The 24,158-nt window shown below is 40.1% G+C and overlaps 1 protein-coding gene across 1 annotated transcript; it reads left to right on the top strand.

The window, feature by feature from the left end:
• tpcn3 (two pore segment channel 3) lies at positions 1 to 23,695 on the top strand. The gene is made up of 19 exons (XM_069721641.1): positions 1 to 336; positions 4,285 to 4,367; positions 4,931 to 5,045; positions 6,072 to 6,200; positions 7,465 to 7,581; positions 9,487 to 9,605; positions 11,001 to 11,102; positions 11,797 to 11,923; positions 13,107 to 13,314; positions 15,975 to 16,119; positions 16,225 to 16,410; positions 17,760 to 17,824; positions 18,095 to 18,182; positions 18,507 to 18,576; positions 19,994 to 20,210; positions 20,494 to 20,584; positions 21,565 to 21,678; positions 22,982 to 23,097; positions 23,316 to 23,695. Exons 1-19 carry the CDS (start codon positions 247 to 249, stop codon positions 23,447 to 23,449), a joined length of 2,316 nt encoding a protein of 771 aa, XP_069577742.1. The 5' UTR covers positions 1 to 246; the 3' UTR covers positions 23,450 to 23,695.
• The last annotated feature ends 463 nt before the right edge of the window (positions 23,696 to 24,158 follow it).

Genomic DNA, 24,158 nt, shown 5'->3' with positions numbered 1-24,158 from the left:
AGTGACACAGAAGTGGCGATGGAGGTGTAGATGTGCCAGTTTATGTGCAGCAGAGAGGAAGACATCTGATGGGAGAGGGTCTGTGATGACGTTTACAACAAGAGGGAATAAAAAACAAGCTCGGACTTTTGACTTCTCCCTCGAACACAAACAGAATCTCAGAGAACTCAAAGTTTGAAAAGTTTTCAAGGCGCGTCAAAAAAGTTGAAGGAAAAGTTTTGGAAGAGTTGTGTCGGAAGCGCTGAGATGTCGGAGCCAGAGGAGAGGGAAAACATTCCTGATGAGTCTGCAGGAAAAGGAATCCCAAACGGAGGGAACACCGCAAAGACCAAAGAGGTGAGAGCGGGACTGCAGTCAGCTGAGAGCTCTGCACGAGCATTATTTCAATGAATGTGTTCATCTGACACGTTCCTGCATCTGTTCTGTCAGCGGACCTTCAGACGTGTCTGTTTATTCCACATGACGGCAGTAAACTGATGGACTCTTGTCCCTTCAGCCTCATAAAGCTGTTAAACAGTGAAACAGGAAGCTTCCAGACTCATCAGTCATTTCAATAGTTAAAAGAAAAAAACTCCAAACATTATTGCTGCATCTCATAAAGCTGTTTAATAACGTTGTTGCATTGTTTAGTAACTTTAAACATGAACAGCTATTTGTTTATAGTCTAAACGAGTTATTTTATCACAACTTTAACTCCTTTTAAATAGATTTGAGAAATCAAGCTTTTCTCATATTTGTGGATATTTACGTTATTAAATGATCATTTAAATAATTTTTGGGGGAGAAAATAGGTGTAATCAAACTAACATGTTTCATATTCTACATTTCTAATATCTTAACCAGCTCCACGAGGTCATCACCTGCAGTGGTTTTTTTCAGGTTAGCCTTGTCAAAAGTTATCTCGTGGAATTTCTTGCCTTCTTAAAGGCATTTGAGACCATCACTATAATAATCCAAACTATGGTGAGAACTGCTCAAAACAAATTTCAACAGCTTCTTCTAGGAAAGTCACAAAAAACGTGAAACTCTGTGATGAAACTGCTTCGAATGAGGAGCGGCCAGGAAAGGATGAGCAAGACTTCCCCCTGCTGCAGAGCACCAGTTCATCACACTCACCAGCCTCACTTCAATTCAATGAATTTGAGTTATATAGCGCCAAATCACAACACAAGTTATTTCGAGGCACTGAACACCTTAAAGTCTTTACAAAAGAAAGCGTACAACATTATAGAAAGGAACAAAAAAATTCAGCAATTCCCACGAGAGCAACAGCTGGGAGGAAAAACGGACTTTTAACAGGAAGACCCCTCCGACAGAACCAAAGACAAACAATAAAGTGATGGTGGGGCCGGTGATGGCAGACCAGGATCATGCAGCTCCACAAAACTATGTGAGCGAGGAGAACTGCATAGAGACAACAAACGATACCAAAGAGAAAAGGCATGATGATGAGATGCAACGGTGTGAGTTAGGACGAGAGATGTTCATCACTCAGCATCATGGAAGCTCCCTCAACCTCGGATTAGAGCAACATCAGCTGATCAAAGGACTCGGTGTGAATCTGGCCTTCATGGTCCAACTTCTGTGGAGACACCTCCTGAAGGAGACCAAGACGAAGACAACAGCTTGAAACAAAGGAACACAAAAACTGGACATGAGACCAGCAGGAATGTGTACAAACCTGTTTCCATAGAGTCGGGACGCTGTGTCAAATGTAAATAAAAACACAATGCAATGATTTACAAATCACAAACTCATATTTTATTGCAAATAGACCAAAGACAAAATATCAATGTTGAAACGGAGACATTTTATTGTTTTATGAAAAACATATTCTCATTTTAAATTTGATGTCAGCAGCACGTCTCTATAAAGTTGTTCCAGGATCATGTTCACCACTGAGCTGCATCAACTCTTCTTTTAACAACACTCTGGAAATGTCTGGGAACTGAGGAGAGTTTTGAAAGTGAAATGTGGTCCCATTCTTGCCTGATGTAGGATTTTAGCTGCTCAACAGTTCAGGGTCTCCTTTGTCATTTTTCCAATTCATGATGCGCCAAATCTATTCAATAGGTGACAAGTCTGGACTGCAGACGGACCATCCAATCTTGGTTTCCAGCCTTGTCCCTTGTGTTCAGAGATTTCTCCAGATTCTCTGAATCTTTTAATGATTTTATGAACCGTAGACGATGAAATCCACTAATTCTTTGTAGTTTTACGTTGAGGAACATTATTCTTAGATTGTTGAACTATTTTCCAACACAGTCTTTCAGAGTGGTGAACCTCTCCCCATCTTCACTGCTGAGACTCTGTCTCTCTGAAATCATCTTTTATACCCAATCATGTTACTGATCTGTTGCCATAGTAACCTGATTAGTTGTGAGATTTTCCACCAGGTGTTTTTATTTTTATTTGTTAGCTTTAAACTAATTTTCCAGTCTTTTTTTGAGATGTGTTGCTGCCATCAAATTCAAAATAAGCATACATTTTCTATGAAACAATAACATTTCTCCATTTCAACATTTGATATGTTGTCTTTGTTTTCAATTAAACATGGGTTTATGGGATTTGTAAATCATTCTGTTTTTATTTACATTTTACACAGCGTCCCAATTTTTTGGGAAACGGGGTTGAACTTTGCTCAGATTAATCCAAATGTGAGATTTCATCTTGTAGCCACGATGTCGTTGTGAGACTCACAGGAGGTGAACAGATGGTTTCTGCTTTGCTGCTGACACTGTTGGTAATTCTTTCACAAGTGAAGTTAACACTGAATCAACATGGCCGCCACATGATTCTGTAGCGACATCTGGTCCGTGCTTAATGAGACAATCAAAGCTGGTTTGGTGTGTTTAGACTTTTTCTTCCTACTTCATACACTAATTCCATATCATTCTATGTTTAATATCTTCAGTATTGTCCTACAATATAGACAGCTGGAAAAAGAATTAGAAAAAAACGAGAAGGTATCCAAACCTTTGACTGGCATTACACATACAAAGAAAACAAACTGTATAAAAATATTCAAAGTGCTTCACTTCGTACAATTTTTGTCAACATGATTTGATTAATCACAAATTTGTTAGAAATTTGCTTCACTGAAGTTTAATATCAGCTCCGTCTTTCTTCTATTCTGAAGAATTTCTCCTGCTTCCTGTTAAAGCAGGTGCAGGTCCTTTATAAATCCTGTGAAAGTGTCTAATAACTGAGAAATGCACACAGCATGTATTCAGCAACTGTGCCTTTTGGATTTTAGTAACTTTGTGATGTCACTACCTCTTGCTTATGTCATACGTCCACCCGCTACGGGTCGTGCTACACGACCCACTCTCGTGCCAATCAGAGAGGGTCATTTAAAGACACAAATACAAACAGCTGTTGTTGGTAGAGCGCCAGAAAGGAGTTGTAAAACTATACTGAGATGTTTTTTAGTTCTTCAAACCTGAAGAATTTCTTAAATAAAACCCCAAACATTGTAAAATGTTGGACCTTTTAAGACTTTTGTTGTTCCGGTTTGTTCTGAGCTCATCTGTTGTAAAGTTGTGTTTGATCAAATCGCTTTCATTTTTCTGCCTGTCAGTCGACCAACACACAAACCTCAGCTAAGGTTTCATTATTCCATCACACGAGAGCAGTGAGGCTGCGAGCAACAAGCTAATCAATACATCAACACTTCTGAAAACTATTTTTTATATAACTGACAGAAAATAATGAGAAATGCTCTAATTTAAATGATTAATCACAATGAATTTAACCGCAAACTTATCACTTCTGTTTAAAATCACAGGCCAGTTTCTGGGTGACTGAGACAGTAACGACTCTGGTGGATTTATAGTTGGGTTTAATCCGGGTCGGCTCAGAGCTCATGGTGACGTCTTCAGATCTCGAGTTTTGTCCGATCGAGTCCCAAAGCTGTTCTTCTGGATTGAATTATATTGACAGGTTTTTCTAATATTTTGTCCGCTACATTTTCATAAATGAGGAGAAAAAAGTTCAAACCAAGTCAACATAAACGTTACAAACATGATCAGACTCACAAAGGGAGAGTTTACGGAGTATAAAGGTGTGTAAACTGTTAACCAAGTTCACTGAAACTGATGTTTCCCTGAGAGAAATATTCAAACCACAGGTTCCTTGTTAATGACTGCACGGTTTCCTTAAACAGACATATTCTACGTTTCTGCTGCATCATATTTTCGCAGAATTTGAGCAAACAGCCACTTTATGATCAAAGTTTTGGTTTCCCTTTGAAAATTAGGTTTAAAATAAACACCTGTGTTTCAGGATTTCGACCTGGCTGCCATCTACGTGTCAGATGCTCAGTACAACAGAAACATCTACTTTGACACATCGCCTCAGGCTGTCAGGTGAGACTGTACCTTTAAATTATGATTTCATTTGATTGTTTACGATCTATTTATTTCTTACCTTGATGTAAGTTTTCTCTGGACAACTTCTTTTTTTACCAGCTGTTCTAGCAACTCTGACTGAATTGGGAATTCTTGTAGCTCTGTTCACATTGACATGTTTCATGACTTGCTCTGACTTGTTTGTATCTGACTGCTGAGCACCTGGAAAAGTCCAAATTATCAAGTGGGACATCGCCACTGTACATTAAACAGGGATTTTAATTCAGTGATTTTGATAAGCTTTCAGGTTTTTTGTTGTTGTTGTTTTGATAGTGAAACTTGACCTTTTAGAGAATCACTGCACTAAAGCACCAAATGTGGATAAATCCAATGCTTAAAATAGTCTACAGCAAACGCACTATTGCCTCCTTTTTCTTTCTTTACAACTGTGTCAGCTGTTTAAGGATGTTTAGGGGAGACTAAAGGAAGTCCTCAGAATGTAAATCTTTAAAGTAAGGATTATGGTTTGGGTAAGTCTCCAGGTAATTGATGGAAACACAACTGTGTGTTTGTGCTTCCAGACTGTATCTGCTCTACAACCACTGGCTCCCTAAGGTGCTCCTCTACTTCTTCATCCTGGTCAATCTGTCTCTGGCCATCTTCGAGGAGCCGGCGGTCGTCCGTCTGCCCACATGGGTAAGATGGCTGTCACTGCCGGACACACACTATCCTGCTTTCATACTTCTTCTTTTTACTTGCAACCACAGACTGTTTATAAAAGAGTTCGTAGCTTCAGGTCTGTAAAATGGTTCTGATCCAGAAGTGTCTTCAGCTGCAATACCAGCGAGTGCCACTAGAGGTCGGCTCCAAAAAGCCTCCGGCTCCATAGACTCCCATTCAACTTCTCTCATCAAATCCAAAGTGAATAAAATGTGTCCATCAGTTATCTCGGTGTTGTTAGCTAAAGTCACTCCTTCTTCTTAGTTTTCTGGAGGTCCATCTGAAAATAATCCCTCATTCATTAGAAAAGAAGATTCAAGAACACCTGTTTTTGGGGGCGTGTCTGTTTGATTGACAGGCCTGCGGTGCAGTCAGGTTACAGCTATCGGTGGGCGGGACGTAGTATCGTCAGGTTTCCAATCAGATCGGTCAGATCCACCGCTGGCTCCTCCCCCAGCTCGTCCAAATATGGTCACTTCCTGCTCCAACCTGCTCCGAACTATCAAGATGGTGACAGACAGAATCCTTATACACCTGACATAAATAGCTTGGACATAACACAACTAGGAATGTCTTCCTCGTTAAATTGTTTTAACCGCAATATTCAGCAAACGTCTACAACAGTCTGAGACAGACTGAATTACTGTGACTCGGCTGTCTGAAGTTCACTTTGGTTTAGTTGCTATTCGCAGCCGTTCAACATGTTTGTAGTTCCTTTCACCAAATGATCAAATGGGAGATGTCATCGTCATTAAAGATTCCTGAACTACAACTCTACATCTACATCCTACATCTGAGAGCCAATCAGACACAAGTACTATATCTTTCTATGGATGGTATGAACAGGAAGTAACAGGTAATCAATGTCTGGTCTCCACAATTTGATTCAAAAAGACTTAAATTCAGCAGACAGAAAGGAGGGGGACCAGTCGGTTCAATATGCTGTGTCAGCAGTATTGTCTTGTATAATATCGGTGTTGTGTTGTGTTGTGTTGTGTTCAGGCCACCATGCTGGTGGAGCTGCTCTGTCTGCTCATCTTCACCCTTCGACTCGTTCACTACGCCAAGGTGATTCCTGGAGACAAGTTCTGGAAGGACCCCAAAAATATCTGCATCATCGTCATCCTCATGGTAGGAGGGGCTTATCTGCATCATCAGCATAGTGGGATGGGCTTATCCATACCAACAACCTGGTGGGTTGGGCCTATCGACGTTAAATCTCAGGTGGGAGAAGCTACGAAGTTGTTCGGGGAAACGAAACCCAGTGAATGTGTTGGTAGACCCGTTGGAGATGAGCATCCATCCATCACCAGCACGATGCAGCACAATCAGAAGCGCTGATAAACAGCTGATTGGTTTCGGTGTTGAATCACAACATGACATTTTATAGAAATTGGTGATTTTTCTGTTAAACTGAAGAGGTTTTCAGCATTTTCTCCAAAAACTGAAACAAAACCAGAACTTCCCAAACCGGGTTGGTGTTTTAAAGTCGGGTACAGTTTGGTCTCCAGCTGCACACACACAGTTTAAAGTCTTTCTGTGGGACGATGGTTTTACCTGTGGAGGCCTCTAAAGGACACGATTGCTGTGAACATGTCTGTGTCACTGTGGTTCAACTCAGGACTGGTGAGGACGTGTCCCGGTGACCGTTGGTGAGTTATACAGCCTGGACCCATCAGAGTTCCTGGTTTCTAGTGCGAACGCTGAAACTGCCGCAGTGTGCTGAGCAGAGTTCCTGTCCGTTAACTACGGAGGCAGAAATGTGCTGAGAAGACTTTTTGCCTGTTGTGAAACAACCTTTAGCTGGAGAAGTTGCCTCGTCAGCGCCTTTCGAGCAGAAAGGCTTCCTGGTGACTCTGAGGCTGTCGGTCACGAACAGGAATGTTTCTTCCTTTTACTGTCTTAAGGTATTTTGTGTCGGTGATTAAGGGAATTAATTTGTTTTATCTGATGTGATTTTAATGTTTCAGCACCTGATTTCAGAGAGCAGGGCCCCATTTATGAAATGTGGCTTCAAGGGGACGCGAGTTCAGGAAATTTAATGGAATAGTTTGATGTTGTTTAACTCTCCCACATCAATAATATTTTTCCACTTTCTTTTTTGTAAAGTGTATTTTTGAGACGCTACACTGATCAGCTTATTAACTTATTTAATGTACCATATTTTAAAAAAAGAAGAAGGACCCATTTAACATTTAAGATAATTAACAGCAGGAGGTTCTTGGTTCAAAGTGCATGGACTTGGCTGGTCGTCCCTGTGATTGGGGATTTTAAATTGGCCTTCGGTTTGAACATGACCGCTCTTCCTGTGTTGCCCTGGCGACTGCTGCAGAATAAAGCAGATATAAATAATGAATGATGTATTAAATACCTTTTGTTTCTCTGTGTCGTCCAGCTCACCCTGGTTGATATGATCATCTACGGAGCGCTGATAGCTGCGAACTGTTACGGTGTCCGCTGGTCCAGACTCCTGCGCCCGCTCCTATTGGTCAATGTCACAGAGGGACGGCAGGTAACCGCCCATCTGACTCACCTGTCTCCACCTGTCGTTAGCAGCCATTGCTTCATTAACATATCTTTTGAGGAAAAGTTTTGCAAAGTGAAGGTAAAACCTTCAAGAGAAGGAACATTTTCCAAAACACCTTCATGTCTGGACTTACGAGATCCAAAGTATTATACTGTGGTCACTTAATTATCAAAATGTGACAGTTATAGTGTGTGCATGCGACTCTAGAAATGTAATAATACTTACATGAAATCAACCAGAAAGTGGTCAGATTCAAATTTAAATGCAAAAAAAGAATTGCATCCCTCCAGTGAGAGAAAAGTCTGCCAGTCGTGGGGGCCAAGCAGACTTGGGCTGTCACACCCGGGTGGTCTCTACTTTGGGAATTAAATGTGTGTTTGAAGCCACAGCGGCGTCTCTAGTGAGCTGCACTGTGTGCACCTAATAGTTGCGTCCACTGGAGCTCTTGTGGCTGAGATGAATGTGTTTGTCTCCCAAATGTTCCTGTGCATGGGTCAGTTTCCATTCAGGTGCACACAGTCTTCCTGCAGTTTTTCCTCTACAGATCTCCACTTGTGTGTTGGGAGTGGTTCACGCCTCTTTAAGACCACGTTTGGTTCTGAGGAAACTGATATAAATGAGGCTACTTTCTGCTAGAATCAATTACTGTCTTTTGTTTGGCCTGAAAATGAAAAAAACTGTAAATCAGTGATGGAGGAACATTTTTAGTGTGTCCAATGGAGAGGATTGAGATACTGAGATGAAGGGAAACCACAGTAGCTTTATGGATACGTGGCAGCCTCTGGTGGACCGCTGGCCTCAAGATCTAAGCAATGTTGACAAAAAGGGAAAGGACACGTTAGATTAAGGGAGCTCCACGTGGATTCGTAGGTACACAACAAAAACTGAGCAATGGTGAGAATCTTTCTTTCATTTTTGGGGGGATTAATACTGAGATGACATTTTGCAAAATGCAAAAATAAAAATCCCCAAATTTATTCAAGTCTATATGAGACATTTTTACATGAATATTCTTTCTCGTGTGTGTGTTCAGATGATCATGTGATCAGGTGTGTGTGTTCAGATGATCATGTGATCAGGTGTGTGTTCAGATGATCATGTGATCAAGAGTGTGTGTGTGTGTGTGTGTGTGTGATGATCATGTGATCAGGTGTGTGTGTTCAGATGATCATGTGATCAGGTGTTTGTGTTCAGATGATCATGTGATCAGGTGTGTGTGTTCAGATGATCATGTGATCAGGTGTGTGTGTTCAGATGATCATGTGATCAGGTGTTTGTGTTCAGATGATCATGTGATCAGGTGTTTGTGTTCAGATGATCATGTGATCAGGTGTTTGTGTTCAGATGATCATGTGATCAGGTGTGTGTGTTCAGATGATCATGTGATCAGGTGTTTGTGTTCAGATGATCATGTGATCAGGTGTTTGTGTTCAGATGATCATGTGATCAGGTGTGTGTGTTCAGATGATCATGTGATCAGGTGTGTGTGTTCAGATGATCATGTGATCAGGTGTCTGTGTTCAGATGATCATGTGATCAGGTGTGTGTGTTCAGATGATCATGTGATCAGGCGTGTGTGTTCAGATGATCATGTGATCAGGCGTGTGTGTTCAGATGATCATGTGATCAGGTAATCACACCATCAGTTGTGTTGTTTTATTGCTGTCATCCTGTGATGTCTGGATCATGATCAGTTGACGTCTGCTGTTTAAACTCTGTTGTGTTTTGGAGGGAAACTGTTACTCAACACATGAAAGTCAGTCTGTCTGAGCGGATGGAGCCCGGCTGCATCTTGTTTTGTGTATTTGTGTGTGTCTGTGGATGTGGACGGAGCCTGTGCGTCCTCTGGGAAGATGAGCATAAACTCTTCCATTGTTTGTTTGTGTTCAGCTCCGCAGAGCGTTCAGAAGCATCCGGAACGCTCTTCCTCAGATCCTCCTCGTCCTCGTCCTCTTCATGTTCAGTGTCCTCATCTTCTCCCTCATGGCCCTCAAACTGCTGGGAAAACGGTGAGACAGCCGTCCGTCCTTTTCTCTTGTTTTTAACCTCACGGTTATCGTGATAATGGTGGTGGCATAACAACAACAGCATTCACAGTACGTTCTAAACAATAATTTAATATAATATAATGTGATCAAATATAATATGATATAATATAATGTGATATAATATAATGTGATATAATATCATGTGATATATATGATATAATATGATAAATATAATATGATAAATATAATATGATAAATATAATATGATATAATGTGATAAAATATAATGTGATATAATATAATGTGATATATGATATAATATAATATGATAAATATACGATAAATATAATATGATAAATATAATATGATATAATGTGATATAATATAATGTGATATATGATACAATATAATATGATAAACATAATATGATATAATATAATGTGATATATGATAAGATATTATATAATATTATATAATATAATGTGGTATAATATGATATAATATAATATTGTATAATATAATGTGATACATGATAAGATATAATATATGATAAATATAATATGATATAATATAATGTGATATATGATAAGATATGATATAATATGATAAAATATAATATGATATAATATAATATGGTGTAATATAATGTGATACATGATAAGATATTATATAATATAATGTGATATAATATAAAATATTATATACTATAATATGATATGATATAATATAATATGATAGAAGACAATACAATGTAATATAATATTATATAGCTTTTTTTTTGTCTTAATACCAACTAAGTTCTTGTTGTTGTTGTTGTTGTTGAGGTTTTTCCCCTGTTGAAGCCTGAATGCTGAACTCAGAACACCTTGTCCGATTGAATCCTTCATTGCCGTCGGCTTTCTGAAGCATTTCATGGGTCTCCTTTGCCAATATCTTGAGTTTGATGCACAATGTGTTGTGCACTTTCTGCTCAAGTCCACGGTGAAATTGCAAATGCGCATGTGTCCCCGGATATCTGGTAAAACATAAACGTCTCAGACGGATGCTGATGTTAAACAAGCAGCGCACAATGGAAGACTTAACCCACAGAAGTTATGGCTTCCCCCGGCTCAGTGCACATTACTGCTACTGGAACAGTCTTTTCAAATATAATCACAAAAGCAAAAACTATAATCACTTGGGTCTGAATTATTTTTTCATTTGTCACCAAAATTGATTGTTTTTTTTTAGATTGAGGAGATGAAATGATGTCAGAAGTTTTCAAAAGTCCGAAATTGAGGATGTAAACAGCAAATCATGCCAAATGTGTGATTTATGTTCCGATCAGAATCATTTCTCGTTTTTGTTTTGGTTGCTGAAAAATACATTTTTAGGTTTTTAGTAGTACTTGTAGTGCATGTTTTGTTTTCTGTGCAGAGATCTGAAGACAATAGACGGAGCTCCGTACTTCACCAACTACCTGGAGATCGTGTTCGATCTGTACGTCCTCGTCACCACGGCCAACAGCCCCGACATCATGTAAGACACGTTCATACTGAAAAACTAACTGTGTGCATCACTGATCTCTAACCAATGTCTTAAATACAGTTCCATCCTCGTGGAACAGTCCCTGTTTTTGACAATACTTTAAATATAAAACATAAATATCACAACAAATTGCAAAATATGGTTTGATTTAATGATTTGACGAAGTGGAAACTGGTTTAGAGAATAAATGAAGATGTTCAGGAAAAATGTGACTTCAATATCTATTTAGGCTTTTAACCACTTCACCATTTCATACGGTGCCCCACATAGAGGACGAAGCATTCCTCTGCAGAGAGGGGAAAAAATAGAAATTAAAATCCATGTGAAATATTATACAGGAACATATTAAATCATATAGATCCAAATGTGATTCATCAAAAAAAAAAAAAAAAAGTTGTACATAGAAGAGGTGCTAGAGGTCCAAAATGTTCATCATCTTCATTCATCTTTTTATTTTATTTCCCAATAAAAAGGAGATTAATTTATGCACCAAATACTTTGATCACTGAGAAGTTTTATAAAACACAAGAACTCTTCTGCTGCTTCCTGTTGCCGGCCTCCTGTTGTTTTAGAGAAGCTTCTAAAAGAAGAAGGAAGTGACCTCTAACCAACTGTTGTTTGGTTTGTTTGTATGTGTTTACCTGTTTCTGAGTCATGCATGTTTCATTTGTGCTTCTCGTTGCAGGATGCCGGCGTACAACGCCAGCTTCGTCTTCGCCATCTTCTTCATCTTGTACATCCTCGTCAACACATACATCTTCATGTCCGTCTTCTTGGCGGTCGTTTACAACAACTACAAAAAATATCTGAAGGTCATTTTCAAGTCATTTGTTTCACCGTTAGAACCCCACAGAACTAAATTGCGTCCAAATTCCCACCCTTTGTCTTCGGTTGAATTGCAAAGCAAGGCTTCATGGCAGAGACATGTTTGAGATCTCCTATGAAATTGCACGGCTTGAGCTTTCCAACAATGCCGACGCCTCATCCGTGTGTTGAAGCGTTGCAGAGATAATAGACTTCAGATTTGCATCAAATTTAATGGTCGTCACACACGCTGCATGAAGAGCCGCGTCCGTCTCCACACCTGCTTCTCATGACTGAATAATTCCTGAAGTCCTGATCGCTTCACAACGTGCTGTAAATCACAATAAAAAGCAGAACGTACCCTTTCTGAGGAGACCCGGCGCTCCTCTGTACGACAAAGCTTTTTTAGGTGGTGCTGACTTCTGCGTTGTCTCCAACAAGACTCTTTGTCCCTGGTTTGAGCCACCCGGAGTCATTCATGTCATTTGTTTTCCATCAGGCATTAAGCACATCTTTTTTTCAAATTGTTGAGTCATGCAGTGTCCTACTAACTTGGTTCAGATATCACCAGATTCTAGAAAATCTCCTCTACGCAACTAAAAAAAGAAATCTTTACTGATAATGTCTTCTGGTGAAATACATGTAAAAACAAAACAATTTCATAAGATTATTTTCTATCTCTTGATATATAGTTTAATATAAAAAAATTATAATTATTTTTTAATCAGATGATGAGGTTTATGTGTATAGCCTCGACTCTCCTGAGAAGAACAAGCTGCAGCGTGAATGTTTAGCCCCGACAATGACCAAGATATGAGCTTAAAAGTGAAGGTAACAAAATCACCTCCAGCTCAAAGGGTTAATATCAACTGAAATGTTAAAAGTTATGAAAACCACATCAATATGTTTATTTGGGAAATTTGAATGACATAAACAGCAGTACAGAGAACTAAACAGCGTCCACCTTGTCATGGCTGTACAGATGAATGTTTTATTTGTCTCAGAAAAACATTTAAAAGTGTGAAAGATTTTCATCCCGTATTTAGAAATATGGATCTTGGAATTATGACATCTTTGCTTGTTTTGATTGTTTGTTTGTTTGGTAAATGCAGTAATCTTCTGTTTGGATCAGCTGTGTTCAGGCTGGATGTTTCTTGGGCGGTAAATGTCCTCGTCCTCTCTGTCCAACAGGAGGAGGTACGGCAGCTGGTGAGGGCCAAAAGGCAGAAGATGGTTCGGGCTTTTGCGGTTCTGCAGGAGCAGAAGGAGGAGGGGGGCGAGCCCGCGGTGACCCACGCCAACTGGAACCAGATGGTGCGACTGGTTCAGCCCGACATCAGTAACTCCCACAGAGAGCTGCTGTGGAGAGTCTCTGACGACAAGAACCGGGGCTCCATCGGTGGGTGGCACTCAAACCAACACACAACACGGACGGTTTCTGGTCCCATAAACATGAAGAGGAAGTGATGTATGTTTTCAGCCCAGTGGTTTATGGCTCGGACTGAAGGGGACGGCAACCCACTGGAAATTATTAATGCACGGGGGCAGAAATAGGATTTTGAAAAGTGAGAGAGCGACCAGGAAGGAAACCGTTCAATTTATAATATGCCTCTCTGAAATGCTCTTTTTATACCCAGTCACGTTACTGATCTGTTGCCAGGTAACCTAATTAGTTGCGAGATGTGCCACCAGAGTTTATTTTAGCTTTACTTAACTTTTCCAGTCTTTTGTTGACCCTGTCCCAACCTTTTAAAAACGTGTTGCTGGCATCAAATTCAAATGAGCAGATATTTTTAATAAAACAATAACATTTCCCAATTTCAACAAATTAAATGTGGGTTTACATGATTTGCAAATCATCGCATTATGTTTTTATGGTGTTATTGACTAAGCACACATCTTTAAGCAATATATCAAAATATAGTGGATATACAAAACATCAAAGGGGAAGCATTTCCATTTTTTTAAGACCTGGAAGTAAAAGATGTGTGTGCCATCTGCACAGTGACGGTTCAGACATGGAGGCGACCCGGCTGCCCTCTCGGTGTTTGAATGCTGTAACTCAGTGGAGCGTTCAGCTCTCTGGCTTCTGCTCAGTCACTATCTCCACCCTCATCTTCCACATGGAAGAAGTCAAACTGCTTCATCATGAGTTTGGTTCAAAGTTGAGAAAAAACATGATACAACTGAGCAGAAGAACTGATATGAAGTGGCAGAAAAATATAGTTTTTTCATCTTAACAGTATATGGGAGCCTTTACACACACACATGCAGCACATGTGGAAGTTAGAGGGACATATTTACCATTTTTCTTTTGTTTCACTGCCTTTGAAACTTGTCTGCCTGCATTGAGTTTCATTCACCAACCGTTCTTAATCAGAAGTTTTCTCCTTAAAACCGACTTACACAGTTTTCACGAAGCGCCTGACCTTCACCAATATTTTCTTATTTGGGATTTGTTCTCAAGTAAAAACAGAATCTTCACACACTCAAGAACACTTAGGAGCATTTGAGCAAAATAATTGACTGTTAAGTTTTTCTTCAATTCTACAATTGTATAATATCATACAAATTAAACCACAGACTTTTTAAAATAATTTATAATATTTTCTAATAATAATAATAATTATTATTATTATATTTTAAAATTCCTAGCATTAGAAAGCCGACTTGCTGTCTCAGTTTGACAGCTATTAATTGCTTGTTTGTAAAAAAATAAAAAAAAGGCTTTAAAATCATTTAGACTTTCATTGTGTGATTATTTATAGCTTACAATTAGTGCCATGAAGGAAACGCATCACTGCAAAAAGAAGCAGGTTACAGGGTGTCTTTATACGTTTTTAAATTCTTATTAATTTCTTTAAATGTTTCTGAGATTGTGGTAAGTGTTCATGTTATCGGCGTCGCTGCATTTGAGATCAGACGTGAGGATCCGAGGGTCCTGCTGCAACGTACAGACTGCGAGGAGCGAGGTTCTGCCTCATCGGGTGTAAATAAATGATACCATTATAACCATTGTAGTGACCGTTTCTGTTTGAGGAGTTTCAATGCAACGTTTGGTCTAAAGCTTCCTGCAAAAGTAAATGTTGAAATGTTGAAGACAAATAGTTAAACACACAGAGCCCATGGGTATTTTGGTGCACGTTTGCACCTGCACTGTGATTAAAATAGGACCGATGGACACGCGAGTGCTGTCTCACCAATAACTGGTCCAACGATGCGCCTCCCTTCGAGTGGTCTGGGTCTCTCTTCTATGTTTGGCCTCAGATTTGAAATCAAACCATTATTTATTTTTTTACTGAATCTGTTGTACGACCTTCTCCCAACACAGCGGTCACTAAAGAAGTGGTGTCTTTCTTTTTTTTTACATTTTACATCCAGTACTGATCCTTCTAAACATAACCGCTCTTTAGCTGCTCACTTCCTGCTGCAGTAGCTCGACTTCAGACCTACTGAAGTTCTTCTTCCTCTTGGAGTCAGGTGCTCCACCATCTTTAGATCTTTGTTTCTGCACTATTTATGTTTCTCTCAACTTCTCTTTTCTCCCTCAGTTTCTGTGATTGCATTTGCACGCAGCCCTGCGGTGTCGTGGGATCTTTATGGGGACGGCAGGACGTTTAGCTGCTAATCAGGAACACCGGGACGCACTTTCAATTCACAAAGACACTGGGATTGATCATTATAAGAACAAATTTAGTCACAAATCTGAATTAAATTTTTCTTAGAAACTTTCTCAAAAGTTGTGAATGGGGCCAAATGTTTAAAATGGTATCAGTGAGCTTTCCACACGTTTCCGTATGCCATCAGCCTTTTTTTTTTTTCATTTAAGGTCAGAGAATTTAACAGTGAATGTGAGTTGGGATGAAGATGAATAAAACCAGGTATTTTACCAACTCAAAAGTAGGTTCTGAGAGTAGATGCTAAACTGGTCCCTAGAAGGATATAAAGATTTCCAAAATGCACGTTGCCAATTTTGTCTCTGCAAATGGAAACTTGCGCCTACGAAGATAATATGAAAGAAACTGTATTCAATTGTATTTTTGGTTGGTTGATTGACAGGGAAGGTGGCGTTTGTCCAGCTCGCAGACCTCCTGAACATCGAGGTGATCACGCTGAAATCAAGACCACACCCATTTAACAGTTTGTGCCCCGGCGTCTACCAGTCGGCCCCCAGCCGCCTCCTCTGCCGGCTGGTCCAACACCGGTGAGATGAACATCAGGATTATGATGCAGCAATGTGTTTTCTAATGACTGGAAAAGAAGAGCAGTAATGTGCTTTAGGTTTGAGTTCAACAGTGTTTGTTTTCAGGGCTTTTGTGATTGTGTACGACTTCATCATCCTGGTGAACGCCGTGTTCATCGGTCTGGACGAGGAGAACCCCATGATCGCTAACTCGGAGTGGGCCTTTCTTGTCCTCTACCTGCTGGAGATCCTGCTGAAGCTCTACGTGTTTGAGCCCAGAGCTTTCTTCTCCAGACACAACTTCTGGAACTGGTGAGAATGAGCTGAAGGTGCACGCCATCTTGAATAACCAAAAGGCTTGTGGGTACCCAATGCTAACCGTTTACAGGCAGTTGGAGTTACATTTTTAACAGGTGTTTATGGATAAAATAAAGGATGTTCATGGATATGGGTCTGAAAGTGTGACGATGTGATTGATTTCAGATATCACATGACGTTGACTTATTGTTGGTGTCAAGCCTGCAGCTCTAAATAGATTTATATTTTCTCAACCAGTCAAATCATTTTAATTGCTTGTGTAGACCAAAACCAACTGTCTGTTTATCTTCATACTTGATACCGTACCCTGTCTGCGGCTCATTGGTTACCACTGAAGACATGAATCTTTGAAAACATCCCACAAATATCTGATTTATTTTTTTAAAGCCTCAATATTTTTGGTAAAACATCTAGACACTGCAGTTTTTATTAAATACACAGAAAGAAATAGTGACCACAAACGGACTCAGTGATGAAGTAGAGAGAATAGATATTTAGGTGTGTCACAGCCGACTGCAACCGTGGCCAATCAAACCAGCTGCAATTTTACGTTGAGGAACATTATTCTTAGATTGTTGCACTATTTTCCCACCCAGTCTTTCACAGAGCGGTGAACCTCTCCCCATCTTCACTGGAGAGACTCTGCCTCTCTGAAATCATCTTTTATACCCAGTCATGTTCCTGATCTGTTGCCAGGTAACCTGATTAGCTGTAAGATGTTCCACCAGTTTCTTTTAGCATTACTCAACTTTTCCAGTCTTTTGTTGCCTCTGTCCCAACTTTTTAAAAACATGTTGTAGGCATCAAATTCAAAATGAGCAGATATTTTTCATAAAACAATAACATTTCCCAGTTTCAACAAATTAAATATGGGTTTACATGATTTGCAAATCATTGCATTATGTTTTTTTTTTACATTTTACACAGCGTCCCAGCTTTATTTTTTGGAAACGGCATTGTATTAGAACCGGATACTGGATCCAGTCACCTAAGTGACAGTTGTCTTGCCTCCGAGTTTGCTCCCACATTGTGCAGCTGCACATGCTCATTAGTGTTTCTCCCACTTGGTCCATGGATTGCTTTGAGACTTCACAAACAAACAAACATCACGTTCTCGGCTTTTGTGTAATACTTGATTTTTTTGCTTTGCTTTAGCGTATTTTGCTGCAGTGGCCACTGAAACAAACTGGCAGCATCCAGTTCCCCTAATTAATACGTCCATGTTTATGTTTCTGTTGTCTCACATGTTGCTGATGTCATCATGTGAATGCAAAGAGGCTGAAAAATACTGGTTGCTGTTTCTTTCTTTTTTTCATTGTTTCATGTCTATTTTCTGTCTTCAGGTTTGATACCATCATCATCATCTCTGCTCTTGTTGCCACAATCATCAACTCCGCCATGAAGTCATGTAAGAGCTGTTTGTTTTATTTCTATCAGACAGTTCAGCTGAAACAAAGACACAAAAAGACTCAATCACAAAAATTAAGTAGTTTTGAAACAATTAGTTGGTTAAATGATTAGTGTAATGTCAGTAAATTAATAGGAACAGAACAGATTTTAGATGTCATCATTATGAACATTTTGTAAATAATATTTGAGTAAAAGAATAATACCAGTTGCCTCCCTAAAGTGATCAGGCCATCTGTCTTTCTGAATAACCGTCCCTGTCCTCTTGTAGCGGAGGGCTACACCAGCCAGCAGATACTGGACATCGTCTTCATCCTCAGAGTGCTCAGACTGATCCGGGTGGTGGACAGCATCGAAAGGTTTGACGTTTGTCTGGACTTTTGACTGATTCAATTGTTTTTAAAATACATGTCTCTGAGTGTCCCACACACGGTTGTGTGTCCAAATGTTTTCTCAGGGTTTCTATAGTAACCTGCAGGAAAGCGCAGCATACGTTGGATACCTAGAATGAAAAATATCAGATGAATTAGAGGAAATGCATTTTTGAATCTGCCTCATCATTTATTTTTGCACAACAGGACAACTTACTCAGTGTCAGTCATCTGATGTGATTGGTCCATGTTTCTTCTGCATTTTATGTTTCAACGTGTTGCTTTACTAACAATGACTTGATTCTCTGTCAGGTTTCGTACCATCATCAACACCCTGGTCAGGATCGGACCAGCGATCCTCACATTCGGACAACTCATCATTGTAAGTTGCTGACAGCAGATTGCCTGTTAAGATACACTGTCACGTCCTCTTTGGTGTACCATGACTTCTCATAAACTTTTGTCTGGTCCTAGATTGGATCAGTGGGAGGGAGGTTCTGTTTGTGTTTGGTTGTTACGTCGTGGTGGGAGGACTGAGAAGACTAAGGTTCAGGATAGAGTTAGAGACCTAGTTGACAGTGGAACAACAAATAACAGCAACATAGAGTTTAGGGCCTGTTTCCCTGCGGCTGATCTAATCCAGCACCATGTTACCCCAGTACCCCTGACCAGGGCACTGGTAAAAGAGCTGGAGTTGGTACTTGGCCCACTTCTCCTTTTAGAATTCAATTCAATTCAGTTCAGTTCAGTTCAGTTCAATTTAATTCAATTCAATTCAATTCAATTCAATTCAATTCAATTCAATTCAATTCAATTCAATTCAATTCAATTCAATTCAATTCAATTCAATTCAATTCAATTCAGTTTTACCTAATATAGCGCCAAATCACAACACAGATTATTTCATGGCACTGAACAGGAAAGTCCTTCCAACAGAACTTTTCAACATTAAACGCAGAAACACAACAATTCAATAATTCCCACATAAGCTAGGAAAGAAAAACTCCTCTTTAAGGGAGAAAAACCTCCAACAGAGGGAAGAAAAACTCCCTTTAACAGGAAGAAACCTCCAACAGAACCAGGATCAGAGGTGGAGAACATCTGTTAACAGAACCAGGATCAGAGGTGGGCGGAGCATCTGCTAACAGAACCAGGCTCAGAGGTGGGCGGAGCATCTGTTAACAGAACCAAGCTCAGAGGTGGGCGGAGCATCTGCTAACAGAACCAGGCTCAGAGGTGGGCGGAGCTTCTGCTAACAGAACCAGGCTCAGAGGTGGAGGACATCTGCCTCCACCAGTTGGGGTGAGAGGAGAGCAGAGAGAAAAAAGGACAGCATAGAGATAGAAGACATGAACTATTGGTGGATACGACAAGCACAGAGCAGAGACATGCAGCTCCATGACGGGACATCTGGAAAAGAAAGAACAGAAACTACTTTAGCGACGGAACTGAATGGAGACAATAACAAACAATGAGCAAAAATTATGGGAGAGAAAAACCATGAAGTTAATGAGATGTAATGGTGAGATATGAGTTATAGACAGTTAAAGAGTGAGAGGAAAGAAGCCCAGTGCATCATGTGAGGTCCCCCAGCAGACTTAGTCTATAACAGCATAACTGCAGGTTGGTTCAGGTTCACCTGAGCAGCTCCAACTATAAACTTGATTAAAAAGCTAGGGAGGGTTTCTGCCCCTCCAACACAAACTGGGAGCTGGTTCATCGGGAGAGGAGCCTGAAAACTGAAGGCTCCGCCCATTCTAGTAAATCTGTCTGTGATTACGATCGTCCTCCTCCACCAGGTGGTGTACTATATCTTTGCCATGGTGGGGATGGAGCTCTTCAAGGGGAAAGTGAAGTTTTACGAGGACACCAGTGACCCGGCGAAGGCGTACTGTGGGAACCCTCTGCTGAAAGGAACGGCCTTTGCACAACTCAACTACTGCAAGAACAACTTCAACAACGTGGTGTCGTCCTTCATTCTGCTGGTGGAGCTCACTGTGGTCAACCAGTGGCACGATATCCTTCACCTGAATGCCGAACACACACAGAATATGAAACTTTGCTGCTAGTGCCTCGCTGACGACGGGGCTGCCATGTTTACTGGGTTTCATCTCTCAGAACAAAATATCATTCATCTTTAAAACGTAAACATTTCTGTGGCCTTTTCACTATCTTTGAAATGTCAATACTAAAAATGAAATCTTTCTGCTCACAAGTTCTCAGAAGGTCAAGAACTGTTTCTTATATCAGACTGATTCTGATTTTTGTTGGACTCTGTGTTTCCTTAACGTGACTCCACTTCTCAGCAGCGGCTTTGCCGCCGTCACCCACAAGTTAGCCAAGATGTTCTTTGTCCTCTTCCACATCACGGTCGTCATCATCATCATCAAGTAAGACTCAGTCACACAAACAACCCCTGCCCATCTGAGATAATCCTGTATGATTCTTGTTACTGACTCTCGTCAGCTGAAAACCATAATTGCTGGTTGTTTCTAGGAGCCAGTGGTACTTGTGTCGTACACACTGCTGCTTGAAGCATGACGCTGTTTGTTTTCCTGTCTCACTTCAGACGTGGTGAAATGTAGCTTTGTTCATTCTGAAACTCCTGAATGTAAAGTGGAATACCATCAGTGTGACGGTTTATATTGATGAGGGCAGCTGTGGCTCACGGGTTGCTGACTATATGTAAGGTTGGTGGTTCAATCCCCGCATTCTCCTGTCACCGAAGACACTGGCAGCTGGTGTGGAATGATTAAATATGGGACAAATTGAAGGGTGCTTAAATGCTGCCACGGTGAAAAAGCACTATACAGTATAGGTTTAGACCATTGAGCCTTATAACCCAGGACATGGATACTACATGAGGTGAAAGGGTGCGTGTAAGTGTTGGTGCGGAGGGATTTAATATCTGTGCTGCTGATTTGGCCAACAATTTTCATTAAAAATGAATTCCTTCTCAGAGTCATACTGAAATCATTTCTGAACATGAATCTAAAGATACACATATTTCTAGATTCAGTATGAAGTACAATTTCCAAGCATGTCATTGTTTCATTGTTAGAGAGATGTTTAAGCTTTGAAATCATGTTATAGTTGTCTGTTTATCCAAGAGTAAAACAGAAACAGTAACTGCTCGTGGCCAGTTTGGCCAAATGTAAACAAGTCTCGAGAGAGTTCAGCATATCTTTTTTTTGGTGTAACTGCAGAGTCTATGGTTGCACTGACTGACTTCAGGTGCAGTAGTGCTCTCAGACTTTTGGCCGCCTTTGGTCTGTACTGTATTTCTAACCACATCTCTTCACGTCTCTGTCACACTTCGGCTTTGTCGTGTGTCCCCGCTCATGAAACGTCACTTCCTGTTGTCTTTCAGCATCTTCGTGGCGTTCGTCCTCGAGGCATTCTTCGTGGAGTACTCGGTGGATAAAAGTGACCTGCAGACATCTCTGGAGAAGAAGATCGAGGAACTGGAGCTGGATGTGGCACAGTAGGTTACCATGACAACCCCTGATGCGATATACACATGCAGTATAACCTACAGTATATACACTCAGTACTGTGATAATATCTGCACCAGAACTGATTGTACATCTTAACTTACACCCCTACTTCACATTGCTGATGAGTATTTGTATAAGCTGCACATGTGGGTCAGTGGTGGTGGTCTTGACAATTAATTAATTAATTAATCATTTTAAAAAAAGAGATCTTGTACTTTATGGGCTTCCTCTTCTGTTGCCTATTTTTCACATCAACCTTGTGAAAAATCAAAGACAAAACCCAACACTGAAACCTCTGTACAACCACCTTCTCCATGATGACAAGGTGCCACCTGTGGTTATTGTTTCCAGGGTAGGGGACAGTTTTCTGGGGGGTGAAATTGTTTAAATTGTTCAGCCCTCTACATTAAGACTGACTGTACAGACTGCACATAATAGTGTCACACATCATTTAGGTGGAAAAAATTAAATCATATGATCACATTTGTCTTTTGAAAGGAGACATTTCTGCTTAGAACTTGCCTCACATGCCAGTTGACTGGAAAACAGAAACAGGTGATTAATCCTGCCACTCTATAGCCCATTAAAAATGAGGCTGATGCAGAAGTGTCTTCAGCTGCAATACCAGCGAGTGCCACTAGAGGTCGGCTCCAAAAAGCCTCCGGCTCCATAGACTCCCATTCAACTTCTCTCATCAAATCCAAAGTGAATAAAATGTGTCCATCAGTTATCTCGGTGTTGTTAGCTAAAGTCACTCCTTCTTCTTAGTTTTCTGGAGGTCCATCTGAAAATAATCCCTCATTCATTAGAAAAGAAGATTCAAGAAGACCTGTTTTTGGGGGCGTGTCTGTTTGATTGACAGGCCTGTGGTGCAGTCAAGTTACAGCTATCGGTGGGCGGGACGTAGTATTGTCAGGTTTCCGATCAGATCAGTCAGATCCACCGCTGGCTCCTCCTCCAGATCGTCCAAATATGGTCACTTCCTGCTCCAAACCGCTCCGAACTATTAAAGATGGTGACGGACAGAATCTGAACTGGAGGATTCATAACATTCACAAACCAACGATGACATCACTGATGGTTGATGACATCACTGATGGTTGACGACATCACTGATGGTTGACGCTTGATTTGAGAGTGTTTTGCATCGCATGCAATTCATGCTTTTGCCAAGAATGGTCCATGTGTTCTGATGAAGCCAGTACGAACGCTATTATGTTCACATTCATAAAACTCGAAAGACATCAGACAAACATGTTCAGTGATCATCTGTTTTTCTGTGTTAACCAGGAAGACGTTGGAGGACAACTTGGTGAACACCATGGAAACCATTGATAACGACTTGGGTAGCTGCCAGTCAGCAACAACACACCAACCGTCCCTGATGTTTAAAATTGCCTCAAAAAGTAAGTACAAGTCAGGTAGAAGTTGAGAAAAGACAAGATAACCCTTTTAAGTGAACAACCATTGGATGGCTGGTCAGGAAGTTTAGTTTAGACGTTCACGTTCCCCTGAGGATGAATTGTAATAGCTGACAAAGTGTTTGAATAGAGACAGAAATGAAAACTGTGCATGCCTGTTAACCACAGTATTGATTATTTCGTGTGTTGTCGTCTTGTTTCAGGATATCGGACTGTGGACGCCTTGTTGCAGCGGATGTTTGAGGCAGATCTCGATCCTGAAGACTTGGCTGAGAACGACAATCCTGAAGCTCAGAGCAACAGGAACTTTACAAACCCGACATTCAGCTCTGCATAGACATTTATGTACAAATATGTAAAATATATATGAAGGGAAGCAGATTCTATCACATTTTTATACTCTGTGTCATTTCATAATGCCAGAAATGTTGAAATCTGATGTTTATCCAGTACAAAGTTTCAACAATAGGATCGGTCCACGATCTGAGTCACGTTCAGAGTCATATTTTTATATATCTGTGCTGTAGCTCTGTATAAACACAATTGAAATCAGTATGTTCACATAAAGAATATTTACGCTGTATTTAATGTGTCTTGTTTCTTTGTGGAGTTTTTGGAACCCAACAGAAAATGAAACATTACAAATGTTAAAAAAAAGTATTGCAAAACAAGTAAAATCAAGACTGAGTCACAATGTTTCAGTTTATCTGGACTTGCACTTGTATTTTATTTTTGAAAGCACTGACAGTAATAGTGAGGAAATTAAAAAGGGTAGGATGGGATTGTGTAAAAAAAATTATTTTATTAAAAAATTAAAACAACAAAATTGGCCTACAATATATGTTCTGTTCAATTCTTTTGTAATTTCTCTGCATCTAAGGAATTGTGTCATTATATTGTAGGTCGAGGTAAGGACTGGTAATTTGGTAATTAAAAAATAAGTGAAATACAATTTCAGTAAATGAAAATTACACTAATGAAGCTTAATGAAGAAAAGTGAAAATAAAAGACCATATAATGTGTTTTTTATTATTTCAAAAGGAGGG

Source organism: Brachyistius frenatus, unplaced genomic scaffold (assembly GCF_029030835.1).
Source record: "Brachyistius frenatus isolate BFR_SWC_R1_liver_20210118 unplaced genomic scaffold, ASM2903083v1 Contig_269, whole genome shotgun sequence".
In the NCBI taxonomy this organism is placed as follows: domain Eukaryota; kingdom Metazoa; phylum Chordata; class Actinopteri; family Embiotocidae; genus Brachyistius; species Brachyistius frenatus.
Note: the sequence above shows the minus strand (reverse complement) of the source record. Positions and strands in the feature narration are given on the sequence as shown.

Bases quoted from the DNA above. Each gene is read 5' to 3' on its own strand.
- tpcn3 (XM_069721641.1), top strand. From the start codon at position 247: ATGTCGGAGCCAGAGGAGAGGGAAAACATTCCTGATGAGTCTGCAGGA. The intron at 11,103-11,796 runs GTAAGACACGTT...TTCTCGTTGCAG, and splicing joins GCCAACAGCCCCGACATCAT to GATGCCGGCGTACAACGCCA. The intron at 18,183-18,506 runs GTTTGACGTTTG...ATTCTCTGTCAG, and splicing joins GTGGTGGACAGCATCGAAAG to GTTTCGTACCATCATCAACA.